This window comes from Phocoena sinus, chromosome 2, assembly GCF_008692025.1.
Source record: "Phocoena sinus isolate mPhoSin1 chromosome 2, mPhoSin1.pri, whole genome shotgun sequence".
Classification (NCBI taxonomy): Eukaryota; Metazoa; Chordata; class Mammalia; order Artiodactyla; family Phocoenidae; genus Phocoena; species Phocoena sinus.
In genome coordinates, this window is record NC_045764.1 from 31,015,918 (window position 1) to 31,028,940 (window position 13,023).

Sequence of the window (13,023 nt, forward strand, 5' to 3'; positions counted from 1 at the left end):
AGTGCTATTAAATCTGGTTTGGTATTCTAATGATAAATTTTATTCAGTAAATTAGAGATGTAGGGCAAATTTTAGAGATGATGGTCCTTTGTTTTATTCTAAATATGGTTTTTATTGTAGTAGTTTGCTATAACTCTTCAAGCTTCTCTTAACTGTTTCAAATGAAATATTTGTCTTAACAGGCCCAGCATGAAATTAGTAAAATTCAGGAAAGGAGATAGTGTGGGTTTGCGGCTGGCTGGTGGAAATGATGTTGGAATATTTGTAGCTGGCGTTCTTGAAGATAGCCCTGCTGCCAAAGAAGGCTTGGAAGAGGGTGATCAGATTCTCAGGGTATGTCAGTGGTCAACTTATGTGGTTTCAAAGTACTTAGATCTTTAGAAAAAGGCATCAGACACAGGAGACTCACTATCGCAGTTAGCTTGTAATCTATTGTAGCGTCTAGAACCAATTTAGCATGCAGATTGAGAATCCATCAGGTCTTCTCATTCCTGCCTTTGCTCTTATTCACGGCTGTGTTGTTACTACACAGTGTGGTGCTTTGGTCTCGTGTTAATCACTCATGTTCATAGAACCTAAAAAAAGTAAGTCTTAGAGCCCCATAATATCCACCAGTTATTTTAAGTTCAATTAAACATTCAGGCTGGCTAGACTCTGCCGTGGGCCACAACTTGCCACTAGGGCAGCGGCAGGTGTTCCTCTCCAGTGGGAGTAGTCTTTGCAGCAGCCCACAGAGCCCTGTAGGACCTTCTTCACCACAGGTGATGGCTCAGGTGTGCAGACATGGGGTTTCCATCAGGCACATGTGTAAGCTGCCCGGGCTCTGAAGCTTCATACCCCACAAGAGGGAAGAGTCCAGGAAAGCCTAGTTTAGATGCAGGGTACTAGTCAGGTCTTTTTCTTTTGTTTTTTGTTTTTGTTTCTTTTCCATAAGCAATGCTGCCTAGTAACGTAGTACCATCTTTATTTCTCTCTTCTCTTTTTAAAATATCCAAACTTTCTGCCAGATGCACTATGTGCTGTTTTAATCGGAAGATCATATCTCTCAAGTGGGAGTTCCTACATCTGCTCTACTCCTCTTGCCAGAGGAGATTGCCTCAGATTGTCGTTGCCACCTCTGTTCTGGTCTCTTCCTGCATTCAGGCTGCCTCCTGCCCATGTCCTGCATTCGTTCTCCTCCTGCCCCAGAATATGGCTGCTTTGCTCATGTTTTCCTCTTTCCCTATCCTCTGGTTCTTCATCAGCCTTCCATTGTCTGTCTTTTCTCCTTTGGCTGTTGAACTTGTTGAAGGTTTGGTTGAGTCCCTTCCCTGCTTGCTTTTCAGTCCTTGTGTCATAAAGTTGTGTAGTCTGCCTTCCACCTTAACCACGACTGAATGTGAATTTTCATGAGGCATTGCCAACCTAATGTCATCTTCAGCCCTCATTTTCCTGTATTTCTTACTAGTGTTTTGACCTTCTTAACAAGTCCTTTTTGAAGTGCTTTCTTCCTTGGATTCCATAACAGTGCTTTTCTGGTACTCCTCTAATCATTTCAGTTCTTTTCCTACCTTCTTTAGTCATTCTTCCGAAAACTTGGGATGTGTCAGCAGCCCCCTGCTTCTATCTTGCTTTCGTATCTCTAGCTTGGGTTTGGTCGCTTTTGGCAGCAGCCCGCGGTCAGAAGCTGCCCTCTGAGCCCTCTGCAAGCCCCCTCAGACTGTGCTGGCTGCCTATGGCCACTCCCGTCCTCCTCCTCCCCCTTCAGACTTACATGTCAGAAAGTCAGGGCATTGTCTCCTGACTCACTGGTTTCCACCTGACTTTGTGTTATGATTCCTCCAGATGATGTCTACATTTTCTCAAATACAACATGGATAATTAAACAGACCTGTTATTCTCTTACCTACCCCATATCCTGTTTGAAGTAATCATACATCATTCAAAAAATATTTAATAGTTTTTTTGTTGTTTCATATCATAAAGGTAGTACATGTAGAAAAAAAATTTTTTTTAATGCAGAAAATTTCCAGAAGATGAGTAGAAGGAAATCTACCTGTAATCCTGCACATAGTCACTGGGGACATTTTGATGTTACATTTTGGTCCCTAGGAGCGTCTAATATTAAACATTGATTTGGCAGACACTGAGCTTACATCATACAGATGCTCTTACAGAGATGGCACAATGCACGCACTCTTTCTTTTTAATCTTGTTTCCTTTTGATTTCTTTTTCAGAGCCTAGTAAAAAGTAGGGCTGTATTATACATTCATAGAACTTATAATTTAAAATTTTAAATCCCGAGATTTTGCAATAATAATAAACAGTTGGAATTAGAAGTTGTCTTTTTTGGTCTGAATTTTGCAGTGCATGATCTCGAATGTCGGGATGCACTGTGACTACTCTTTAAATGACTTTACACCTTCACTCACTTTATTTACTTGGTTTCTGCTTGTTTTAAATTAGGGTATATTCTTTTCTCCAAAGTAAAATGAAAATTTTCACTTTTGAAGATGTGATATTTTCAAATTAGATAAACTCTGGATATATTTGTTTCCTGCATAGATAAATGTTTTTATAATCTTAAAATATGACCAGTAGTAATTTGTGAAATGTATTTTAACAGGTAAACAATGTAGACTTCACAAATATCATAAGAGAAGAAGCTGTCCTTTTTCTACTCGACCTCCCCAAAGGAGAAGAAGTGACCATATTGGCTCAGAAGAAGAAGGATGGTGAGATACTGTCAGAATATTGAGAAAATAAACCTGGAGAAGTTTGAGGACTTAAATAGGAATTTTAATTTTAATGTTTTTAATAAATCAAAGTTAAGTGATAAATGAATTTGTTAATCTCACAGATTTTGTTTATTTTGTCATTTAGGGGCACACAGTCTTGCACTGTGCTTGTTAACACAGCACAGTGATAGGACCAGCCAACCTTTCTGGCGTTCTATTGAAGTAGAGTGCCATCTGCACGGAAAAACCTATAGTATTCCACACAAAAGTGCATATGGGTAGCTTCTGAATTTTGTATTCATGTTTTCTAAGCAATATACTCTGATGTTTGTTAGCATTAATGCAAGGGAATGCCTGATTTTCTCTGTGATTAAGCAGATACATTTTCATTTAGAACGGGGTTTCTCAAGCTTGTCACTGTTGATGTTTTGAACCAAGTAATTCTTTGTTGTAAGGGCTGTCCCGTGTGTTTTAGGCTGTTTAAAAGCATCCTTCCCTCTGCTCACTAAGTGTCCATAGCACACACACCTCCTTTCAACACACAATTGCAACTGTCAAAAATGTCTCCATGTATGCCAGCTCTTCCCTGGGGGGAACAGAATTGCCCTCATTTGAGAACCACTCATTTAGAAAATGGGACATAGATAAGGTTTGCAGGGGCTGCAGCGAAATTAAGTTAGATGATTTAAATAGAAAGCATGTGTGGCTTTGGACAAGTTGCTTGATCTGTATCTGCAGTAGTTTCCTCATTTGTGAAATGGAAGTGCTAAGAGTTCCCATTTTGTGAGATAATGATGATGTCCACAAGACAGAATACTTAGTAATTAGTAAGGAGCCACCGTTTGTTGGAAACTGTTGTTTTTGTTATTGTTGATATTATCAATAGAATCTTCACATAATGTATTCTCTTCAGATTAATATCTTTTCCCACTAGTTATTGATAATTTTTTGTTTTGATTCCTTTTAGTTTATCGTCGCATCGTGGAATCAGATGTAGGAGATTCTTTCTATATTAGAACTCATTTTGAATATGAAAAGGAATCTCCCTATGGACTTAGTTTTAACAAAGGAGAGGTGTTCCGTGTTGTGGATACTTTGTACAACGGAAAACTGGGCTCTTGGCTTGCTATTCGAATTGGCAAAAATCATAAGGAGGTAGAACGAGGCATCATCCCTAATAAGAACAGGTATGAATGTTTGGATACTTCTTACAGAAAAAATTAAGGAAATGATGACAATATTTCAGTCCCAGTGGGAAATTTTGGTAACGTAAAGAATTAATTTTCACTGTATTTACCATATCTAAAACTGACTTAGTTGTATAAACGCCTTTATTTTAGTTTAACCATTAAGATTTAAACTGCATGTGAAGTTCTATCCAGTGTTTTGACATTTTGTTTCACTATAAGTCTTTCTCCATTTTGTTTTTAAAATACCCTTATTTTTATTTTTGTCTTTTCTTGTCCAGAGCTGAGCAGTTAGCCAGTGTACAGTACACACTTCCAAAGACAGCAGGAGGAGACCGCGCCGACTTCTGGAGATTCCGAGGTCTGCGTAGCTCCAAGAGAAATCTGCGCAAGAGCAGAGAAGATTTGTCAGCCCAGCCGGTTCAGACAAAGTTCCCAGCATATGAGAGAGTTGTTCTTCGAGAAGGTAGTCTGTTTTCTACAGATGAACCTAATACCTTTTAATGTCAGTTTGCCTAAGAAAGAAGAAGTATAAACTGTGCTATTTTTCATTTGAATCTCCCCAGCTGGATTTTTGAGGCCTGTAACCATCTTTGGACCAATAGCTGATGTTGCCAGAGAAAAGCTGGCCAGAGAAGAACCAGATATTTATCAGATTGCAAGTAAGTAGTCTCCATACGGACTTCAGATGAGATTGAGCGTGTTTCTTTACTAATTACTTCTCTTAAGGGTGGGTCTGATCCGTTCACTTAATAGAAATAACACTTTTTGTAAGTGAACATTTGCAATTGACCCCACGAGGGAAACCTGAGTGACTGTGTCTGTGCTCTGCCAGTTCCCTTTCATAAGAAAAAGAATCACCATTTATGAGAATCTCTTAGCACACAGTCTTGTTTAATCCTGACAGTATCCCATGGGGCGGGTGTCAGAATGTCCAGCTGAAGCTGGGCGAGTTGAGCTGTAGGGTGGTTGTGACGGAGACCACCGCACCGCCTATTTAGTTTGGGTGTCATGATGACACCCAGCTAATGAGTCACACACTTGGCTCTGAACCCAGCTCTTTCTGGCTCCAGCCCAGTGCTTTCAGTCGTTAAGCAAACAAATACTCAGATATGTCAGAAGAGTAATAAAAGCATGATTCATGCTATTGCTTATTGCAGACATATATAGTAGGTTAGTATTAAGTATAAATATCGAGGAAGTAGTGCTTTAAATGCCTTACAGATTTTGCTTGCAGATTCTTTCATTGTTTCATTATTTTAGCTATTATGGTAGTTTACATACTCAGTTATGATCACTTAGGCTTGCTTTAAGTTATTTGTATAGTCCGTTTCAAATTTATATTTTACTAATACAAAGGGTGCAGAAATCTGTCCATATTTTGTTTGCTTTGTCCATATTATGCTTTGCGTTTGTTCCGCAAAGGATTTAAATACTCAAGAATATAGCTTTTTCCATATATATGCTGAATTTCTTAGACAGAATTACCAAAGATAGGAAGGAATGACCCAAGACACGAGCACTCCTGGCTGCTGCTGTGTAACTTTGGCTGCTTCCAGAGGGTTGTGCAGCTGTTGTTCCTGCTGGCACTATAAACTCCCAAGTGCTGATTTAATATTATATATATTGCTTTTCATTTGGTTGCTGGTGAAGTTGAATGAGGATATTTTCTGAAACTCAGAAGATTTGCAGACAAATGATAGTAAAATTTGAGCAATTTAGAAAATGTTCATTTCTGATTCATCACTCAGTTTGTTAGTCTTTTCAGAAGAGATCTTTTTTTGGTCATTGCTTATAGATAACATTTTGCCTGAAGAAGTTGATACGTGTAGATACCACCTGTAACCAAACTTAGGGCTTTTAAATTTAGGAAAAGCAAGTGTGAAGACTTAGAAAGCTCTGTCTTAAGGACTAATGGGTTGATTAATTGGGTTTACTCTACAACCAGACTCTTACGAAAGGGATTCAGATCGCTTAATTATGTATCCTATTTGAATCTAACGAGAGTTTTTTGAGTTTAGAGACTAGTAGCATTTTCTCCACCCAGAACCTCCCAGTTGATCTCCCTCCGTCGTTCTCCTGAGTCCACCAGATTGGAGATTGGCCCTGCTGTCTCGCGAAGGCCTTGTTCTCCCAGATCGTCCCCTTGTCCCTCAGCCTGACCTCTGAACTTCCATGTCTCTGTCTTTGTCTGATCTGAACAACCAGAGCTCTAACTTCGGAGCTTTCCTGTGACCAGAGTCTCAGACATCGCTGTGCCTTTTCGGTGAAAGCCTTCATGTCATTGGACCTCTGAGACGCGTGGTTAGAAATCATCCCAAGCTGCCTTGGCGTGTTCTGCGCCAGGAGGGAGGCACAGGTTGCCAGTGTGAAAGCACAGGCTGTGTCATAGTCACAAGTTACAGCCTTCTCTGCTCCCAAGTCCCCTTCTGCTGATGTGAAAAGAGGTCCCTAACCCAGGACTCCCCAGCCAGTCTGCTGTAGTTGTTGCTGCTGAGTGTGGGCCTGCCCGGGTATTGAGCAGCCATCTGCGGCCGGGCGGGCCCTGCTGAGGGGAGGCCTCCTCAGGGTATCTGTGTGCCATACAGACAGAACCATTGCTACTCACATGCCACAATGTGAAAAAGGTTTGCAGACAGTGCCATGCCAGGCCACACTGGAGCAAAAGAAAAAGGGAAATCCCTATATACATGTTTTTATATATATATTTTTTTTTAATGGCTGTTTTTTCCAGAACATGAAAATAGTTGGAAAATTTTTGAAGACATGCGTATTAAAACTGACATTATTTTAAATTTAAATATTTTATTTAGACCAAACACCTAATTTATAATTTTACCTTCCTGGTTTTAATGGAAGCAAATTTATCAATATTATTTTGTAAATCTACATTTTTTTTAAGCTTATTTTCAATTGAGAGAATTGCCATATTTGGCTGTTTCTCTTGACCAAGTGACAGTCCTAAATAATTTTTGCTCATGTTCCACTTACTGATTCTTTTCTTTTAAATAATTAATTAATTAATTAATTAGTCAGGCTGCATCAGGTTTTAGTTGCATCACGTGAGCTTTTCGTTGTGGCATGCCGGCTTCTCTCTAGTTGGGGCATGCAGGCTCTAGAGCACACAGGCTTAGTTGCCCCGTGGCATGTGGGATCTTAGTTCCCCAACCAGGGATTGAACCCACGTCCCCTACATTGCAGGGCGGATTCTTAACCGCTGGACCATCAGGGAAGTCCCTCCACTTACTGATTCTATTTAAAATGTTCATTTTGAAGTATTTATTTTGCTTTTGTGAACATATTGCATCCAAATGTTATTGGACTTCTGAGGTTTGGGGGCACCTCCTTGAATTTTGCACCGGGGTGAGTGGCCCACTTGCCTTTTAAAAAAAAAAAAAAAAAAACTTTACTTACTTACCTACCTACCTACTTATTCATTTAGCTGTGCTGGGTCTTAGTTGTGGCATGCAGAATCTTCATTGTGACATGTAGGATCTTTAGTTGGGGCATGTGGGCTCCTAGTTGCATCATGCATGTGGGATCTAGTTCCCTGACCAGGGATTGAACCTGGGCCCTGCATCAAGAGCACAGAGTCTTAGCCACTGGACCACCAGGGAAGTTCTCCCCCTTGCCGTCTGATCCCAGCAGTGTTGGAAGCATTGATGTAACCCGGGGTTCTCAGCCAGGGTGGGTCTGCCCCAGAGACGACATTTGGCCACAGTTCTGTTTGTCGCCATGGGAGCAAAAGGGAGGTGGGGGGCTGCTACTGACATCCAGTGGGTGGAGGCCAGAAATGCTGCTCAATAGGCCGTGGTGCACGGGAAACCCCCACAACCACACGTCATGGAGCCCAGCGTGTCATTATGCCCAGCAGTTGAGAAACTGACCTAACCAGTGGAAATTTGGTGTTTTGTTTTTGTCCTGACTGCACGACTAGAAAGTGAACCTCGAGATGCTGGAACTGACCAACGGAGCTCTGGCATTATTCGCCTTCATACAATAAAGCAAATAATAGATCAAGTAAGTTATTAGAAATTGACCCGTTTCATTGTAAGCTGTGAATTTTGCGTTTCTCAGTGGGATGGGTTTGGTTAAACTGAAAGTAGAAGGTAGTTTTTCTAAAGTTATTACTGGTATACCGTAAGTAAATTACCGAGACATTATAATAATCACCTTCAATGGAACGGTAGTACGTGCCTGAAAAGATGAGCTTTCATTACCACAAAAGAGTATACAGTGTTCACATATGTCGATAGACTTGATACCGCATCAGGACAATTCAGGTTGCACTTTGATATTTATATATTAGGAATGTGTTGCTACTCACAAGGCCATATCGGGAACATTAAATTGTTACACTTATTTTCACTCTCCACTTGCAAGTATTTGGGCTATCTTAAAAGTGAGCTGGTTAAAACTTTTTTTTTAATTGGACTAGAAATTATATTGCATTAACTTCTGAGTACACCTTTTTCTAATATGTGCTCCTGAGACATTTTGGAGCACAGTTAAACGTCCATTTCCATTGGAATGTAGTCTCAGCTGTGACTTTCTGAAGGTGATGCTCCTTAGTTACCGTGTCTTGCGTCCTTGTTTATTTTTTTCTTGTGTCTTCAGGATAAACATGCTTTATTGGATGTAACACCAAATGCAGTTGATCGTCTGAATTACGCCCAGTGGTATCCAATTGTAGTGTTCCTTAACCCTGATTCTAAGCAAGGTGTGAAAACAATGAGGATGAGGTTATGTCCAGAATCTAGGAAAAGCGCCAGGAAATTATATGAGCGGTCTCATAAACTTCGTAAAAATAATCACCATCTTTTTACAAGTGAGTATATTAAAGGCCTTCTTTCAGCTTACAGTGTCTGTGCAACAATATGTGGGCCAAAATGTTGTGTTGTTCAAATATTAGAACTCATATAACCTTTGCCTGTTATGCTTGTTGTTGTGTTAATGGCTGCTGTTGATTGAAAGAAATGGTTCAGTGCCAAAACAGACATTTCCAGAGGTGTGTCCTCAATACCATCTGTCAGATAACTCAGTAGTGGTGACTGAACTCTAAGCAGTGGTTGAGTGACATCTGACTTTTGCCGTGTTGTAATCATAGAACAATGTTATCTATTTGCAGCTACAATTAATTTAAATTCAATGAATGATGGTTGGTATGGTGCATTGAAAGAAGCAATTCAGCAACAACAGAACCAGTTGGTGTGGGTTTCTGAGGGAAAGGTGAGAAATTTCCTGTTTTTAACCCATTTGATAAATTATATAACTAATCAGAGAAGCCTTTGAGTCACCATTGTTTTCTAATTGGATCAACTTATTAAAGTAATTTGGGGCATTAGCTTTTAGGTTTTTATAATTTTGTAAGGGTTATGAAAGTTGTTTTTGATAGTAGAAGATTCTGAAGTTTCTCTCCCCACTGAATTACCATTCAGTGGTATTCTCAGAGAATTCTCAGAGGGTAACTTAAAAGAGCAGGGTTGAGTTCTGACTCTGCCCCTGTCTGACTGAGGAATGACTTTGAACCTGGCTTCTGTTTCTTCCTCTGGAAACAAGGGGAATGGGTGGGCTAGATGAGTGGTCCCCAAAGTGCTGTGCTCAGCATGTGAGATCCAGGACTGGCCCTGAAGAAAAGGCACTCTGAAGGCAAGGAATGGTTGGGGACCACCGTGCTGCAAACCAAGCGCCCTGGAGCAGCACAGTACCCACCAGCGTGGTGATGGCTCTGAGAGGTCTGAAGTAAAGGACTTACTTTGCTACTTTAAGCATTTCCCTAAATCCTTACCTAAGGAATTTTTTTTCACTCAGCACCTGTTAACATTCTTAAAACGTACTGAAAATGTTAGACAAAGCAATACATCCTTTTGGCTTTGAATTTTGATTTTATAAAGATTAAAATAACTACTTTCTGTTGTTAAGTCTTTCTGGTCTTTTAGCAGTTCTTGATGGGAAAGTCCTGTTTATTTTGTTGGGAGAGATAATAATTTTCTCAAAGTATACAGTTAAAAGAATCTTTTGTTTTAAATGTCTTTTACCTTCAGATCAACACAATATTAATATATTTTAGTTGCTAGGGAAGATTGAGAATATCTGTTCTCTTATTTTGTTTTTTGTACTTCCTTGTCGGCTTGGTTTTTGTTGTGTTTTGCCCCTGCATGGCCCCGTACTTCCCTCTGCCTGGCTGTGGCCCCAGGTGCTGTGGCAGTGCATGCTGCATGCTTAGGACCCCCGTGCCCCTTACCCAGAAAACACAACCTCTGCCAAGAAGAGGTGTTGAAATGCTGACATCTAGAGGTAGTGTCTGCTGCTCTCACCTGTGGTCCTGTGTCAGAACCATGCCTTTTCTCCTCAGTACCACTCTGGGCGGTGGACTGTACACGTGAGATCCTGAGACCACTTTGAGTAACTGACATATCAGCCGGGACGCTTTATAGACAGAGGCAGGTAGAATAAACTCACTACACCACTTTATACGACACACTGTTACTCATTCTTAACTCTTGTGGCATTTGATTAAAAGGATTACCGTCCTCTCCATACTAATCTTCTATGACAACACAGTTCTGCCAGCAGCCTTGGTCAGGTAGAATGTTAATAGCTTTCACTGGTGATTTTTCTTTCTTTTTTTTTTTTTTTTTGCGGTATCACTGGCGATTTTTGAAATAATATTAGTTTATAAATGCACAAGGTATACATGTCTACCTATCTGAGAGGTTTTTTAAATCCACAAATCTTAATTTTCTGTGATTTCTTTGATACTATTGTGGGCTTCCTTTCTTTGCTTGGATTTTAGAATGAAGGTCTAGCTCTCCCAGCTTTTTGTGTGAGGAAAATAGGTCATCTCAATTAATTTTATTAACTTTATTAATAGGTCTAATAGGTCATTTACTATTAGAATAGATTGATGCATTTTGTAAATCAGAAAAAGTGTTACAATTTAAATCAAGTTTGATTTATGCCCCCCTTCCATTCAAGTGTATTTTCTCCAAATAGATTCTTAAACTAAAACCACTTCATTTCACATCGACTCTCCTGAGCTAACTACTTTGATCTGATTGCTAGGAAGAGTTCTTTTTTGCAATTTCTGTTACAGGCTTGTATGTTCCCTATTAAACCAAGAAAAATCATCCGGAGGCTTTCTTAACATGTAAGCATATGTCATTTCTGGTTCAGAGCACTCCTGGTTCTTGCTCACTTCTGCATTCATACCACTGCAAAAGCTGCATTTCATACCACTTCCAAAGCTGAGCAGATTAGTGAGTTGAGTTGTTCTTCCCCAGGGCCTTAAATACTTCCCTGGCTGGCTCCTGGGTTATAGTCTTCCAGACCCCGCGAGTCAGAGATCAAAGTAGATAGCAAGAAGGTTTCAAGCCATTGAGATTTCAGTGGGAGAGACTCTGCCGGAACATAGAGCATAGCCCTAGTGCGCTCACTTCCAAACCAGGCAGGTGGTCTGTTGAAAGCCAGAGTCACGGAAGGCTGGTCTTTCCCATTAAGGGAGGGCTCAGGGTCAGGCTGTTGCAGAGCCAGGATTGGGACTGTGGGGGAAGCACCATTCAGGCGGCTCGAGCCTTGTTTATCCTTCAGTCCATGCCGTCAGAATTCTGGATTCTTGATCCTCCAGCTCTCGTGCCTCTCTGGGCGCAGGGTCCAGGCAGGGTCTTCCAGGACTGTTGTGTGTAATACGGGCACTAGCTTCAAATTAGTGTCCATGACAGCCTGTTGACTGCAGCACGGTACTTCCCTTTTCCTCAGATACTTCTGTTCTTTCTGGTCTGCTCAGAAGATAATCAGTGCAGACTGAAGGCTAACTCGGCTCTTAACTGTCTGTAAAAGAGAGTCATAACTACATTTCCCTCTCTGCATCCATCTGTGAAGAATAATTTTTAAAAGTTCTTAGTTTAATTAGGCAACCAGCACTTAGATGATGCTTTTCCGTTGTGTTTTATAAAGCTCTAGGGCCAAATACCAACTTTTTTAAGAAGCTGTTTTCTTAATATATAGATTTTATATATACATAAGCTCTTGTTCAGCTTGAACTGTGGCGTTTATTTTCCTGGTTATTCTCACGTGCGCTGTTCTGTCGGTCACTGTGTCTTTGTTTCTGTGAGCTTGGTCTGGCAGCACTCTCCCTCTTCACCCTCCTCTGGGCTGACAAGCTAGTGACTGACTAGGTTTCAAAATCAGAGTGGGGCCAGGGCTCCTTCGCTGTCTTCTGGGGCTTTGTCACGGCCGGCCAGCCGATGTTCCACTCATCCAAGCCCTTCAGATCTCAAAGGATGCTCTGTGTGTCTGCATGTGTGCTTGTACTATCTTCTTGACCTTTCCTCACCAGAAGTTTCAAGAAACAGATGTGATTTCTCCAAAGAAAAGTATCCTTTTCAGTCTCCCTTGTAAAGTAAAGGCCATCTCTTAAAGAACTACTGAATAAATTTTTAATTTACTTCTATTTGACCCAGGCGGATGGTGCTACAAGTGATGACCTTGATTTGCATGATGATCGTCTGTCCTACCTGTCAGCCCCAGGTAGTGAATACTCAATGTATAGCACGGACAGTAGACATACTTCTGACTATGAAGATACAGATACAGAAGGCGGGGCCTACACTGATCAAGAACTAGATGAGACTCTTAATGATGAGGTGGGGACTCCCCCGGAGTCTGCCATTACACGGTCCTCTGAGCCTGTCAGAGAGGACTCCTCTGGAATGCATCATGACCACCAGACATATCCTACTTACTCACCACAAGCGCAGCCACAGCCAGTTCATAGGATAGACTCCCCTGGACCTAAGGCAGCCTCTCAACAGGTAAGCAGCAAGCATTCAACGTTTTGCAGTTAGAGGCGCATTGTTAAAGTCTAGGATATGGTGATTGAATTAAAAAACATATTGTCCTTTCTCCAGATTAAGAATTAATCTTTAATTTCAACTTGAGAATACCAAGGACTTAATTCTAAACTTTGTGTGTTTATCTTAGACAGCAGTATACTGAAATTTTAAAAATTCAGGACATGAGGTCGTAGTTTTGTTATTCAGCACACTTAAAATGTATGTCTATCAACCACTATAAATGGAAGTGGGAAGTTAGCAGTAAACAGAAACACTATATTTAA

At 40.7% G+C, this 13,023-nt stretch overlaps 1 protein-coding gene and 1 non-coding gene across 8 annotated transcripts in view; one reads left to right on the top strand and one right to left on the bottom strand.

Moving 5' to 3' along the window:
- The window catches only part of TJP1 (tight junction protein 1), a 116,418-nt gene that overhangs the window by 83,164 nt on the left and 20,231 nt on the right, over positions 1 to 13,023 (top strand). For all 7 annotated transcript variants that reach the window (XM_032622219.1, XM_032622221.1, XM_032622222.1 and 4 more), the window contains 9 exons: positions 183 to 333; positions 2,607 to 2,715; positions 3,686 to 3,905; positions 4,187 to 4,371; positions 4,472 to 4,567; positions 7,843 to 7,925; positions 8,523 to 8,733; positions 9,034 to 9,134; positions 12,368 to 12,718. In XM_032622219.1, coding sequence (XP_032478110.1) covers positions 183 to 333; positions 2,607 to 2,715; positions 3,686 to 3,905; positions 4,187 to 4,371; positions 4,472 to 4,567; positions 7,843 to 7,925; positions 8,523 to 8,733; positions 9,034 to 9,134; positions 12,368 to 12,718 — 1,507 coding nt within the window. The remainder of the gene's footprint in view (positions 1 to 182; positions 334 to 2,606; positions 2,716 to 3,685; positions 3,906 to 4,186; positions 4,372 to 4,471; positions 4,568 to 7,842; positions 7,926 to 8,522; positions 8,734 to 9,033; positions 9,135 to 12,367; positions 12,719 to 13,023) is intronic.
- TRNAK-CUU lies at positions 7,452 to 7,522 on the bottom strand. Its single transcript has one exon. It is a non-coding gene; the product is annotated as a tRNA-Lys (tRNA).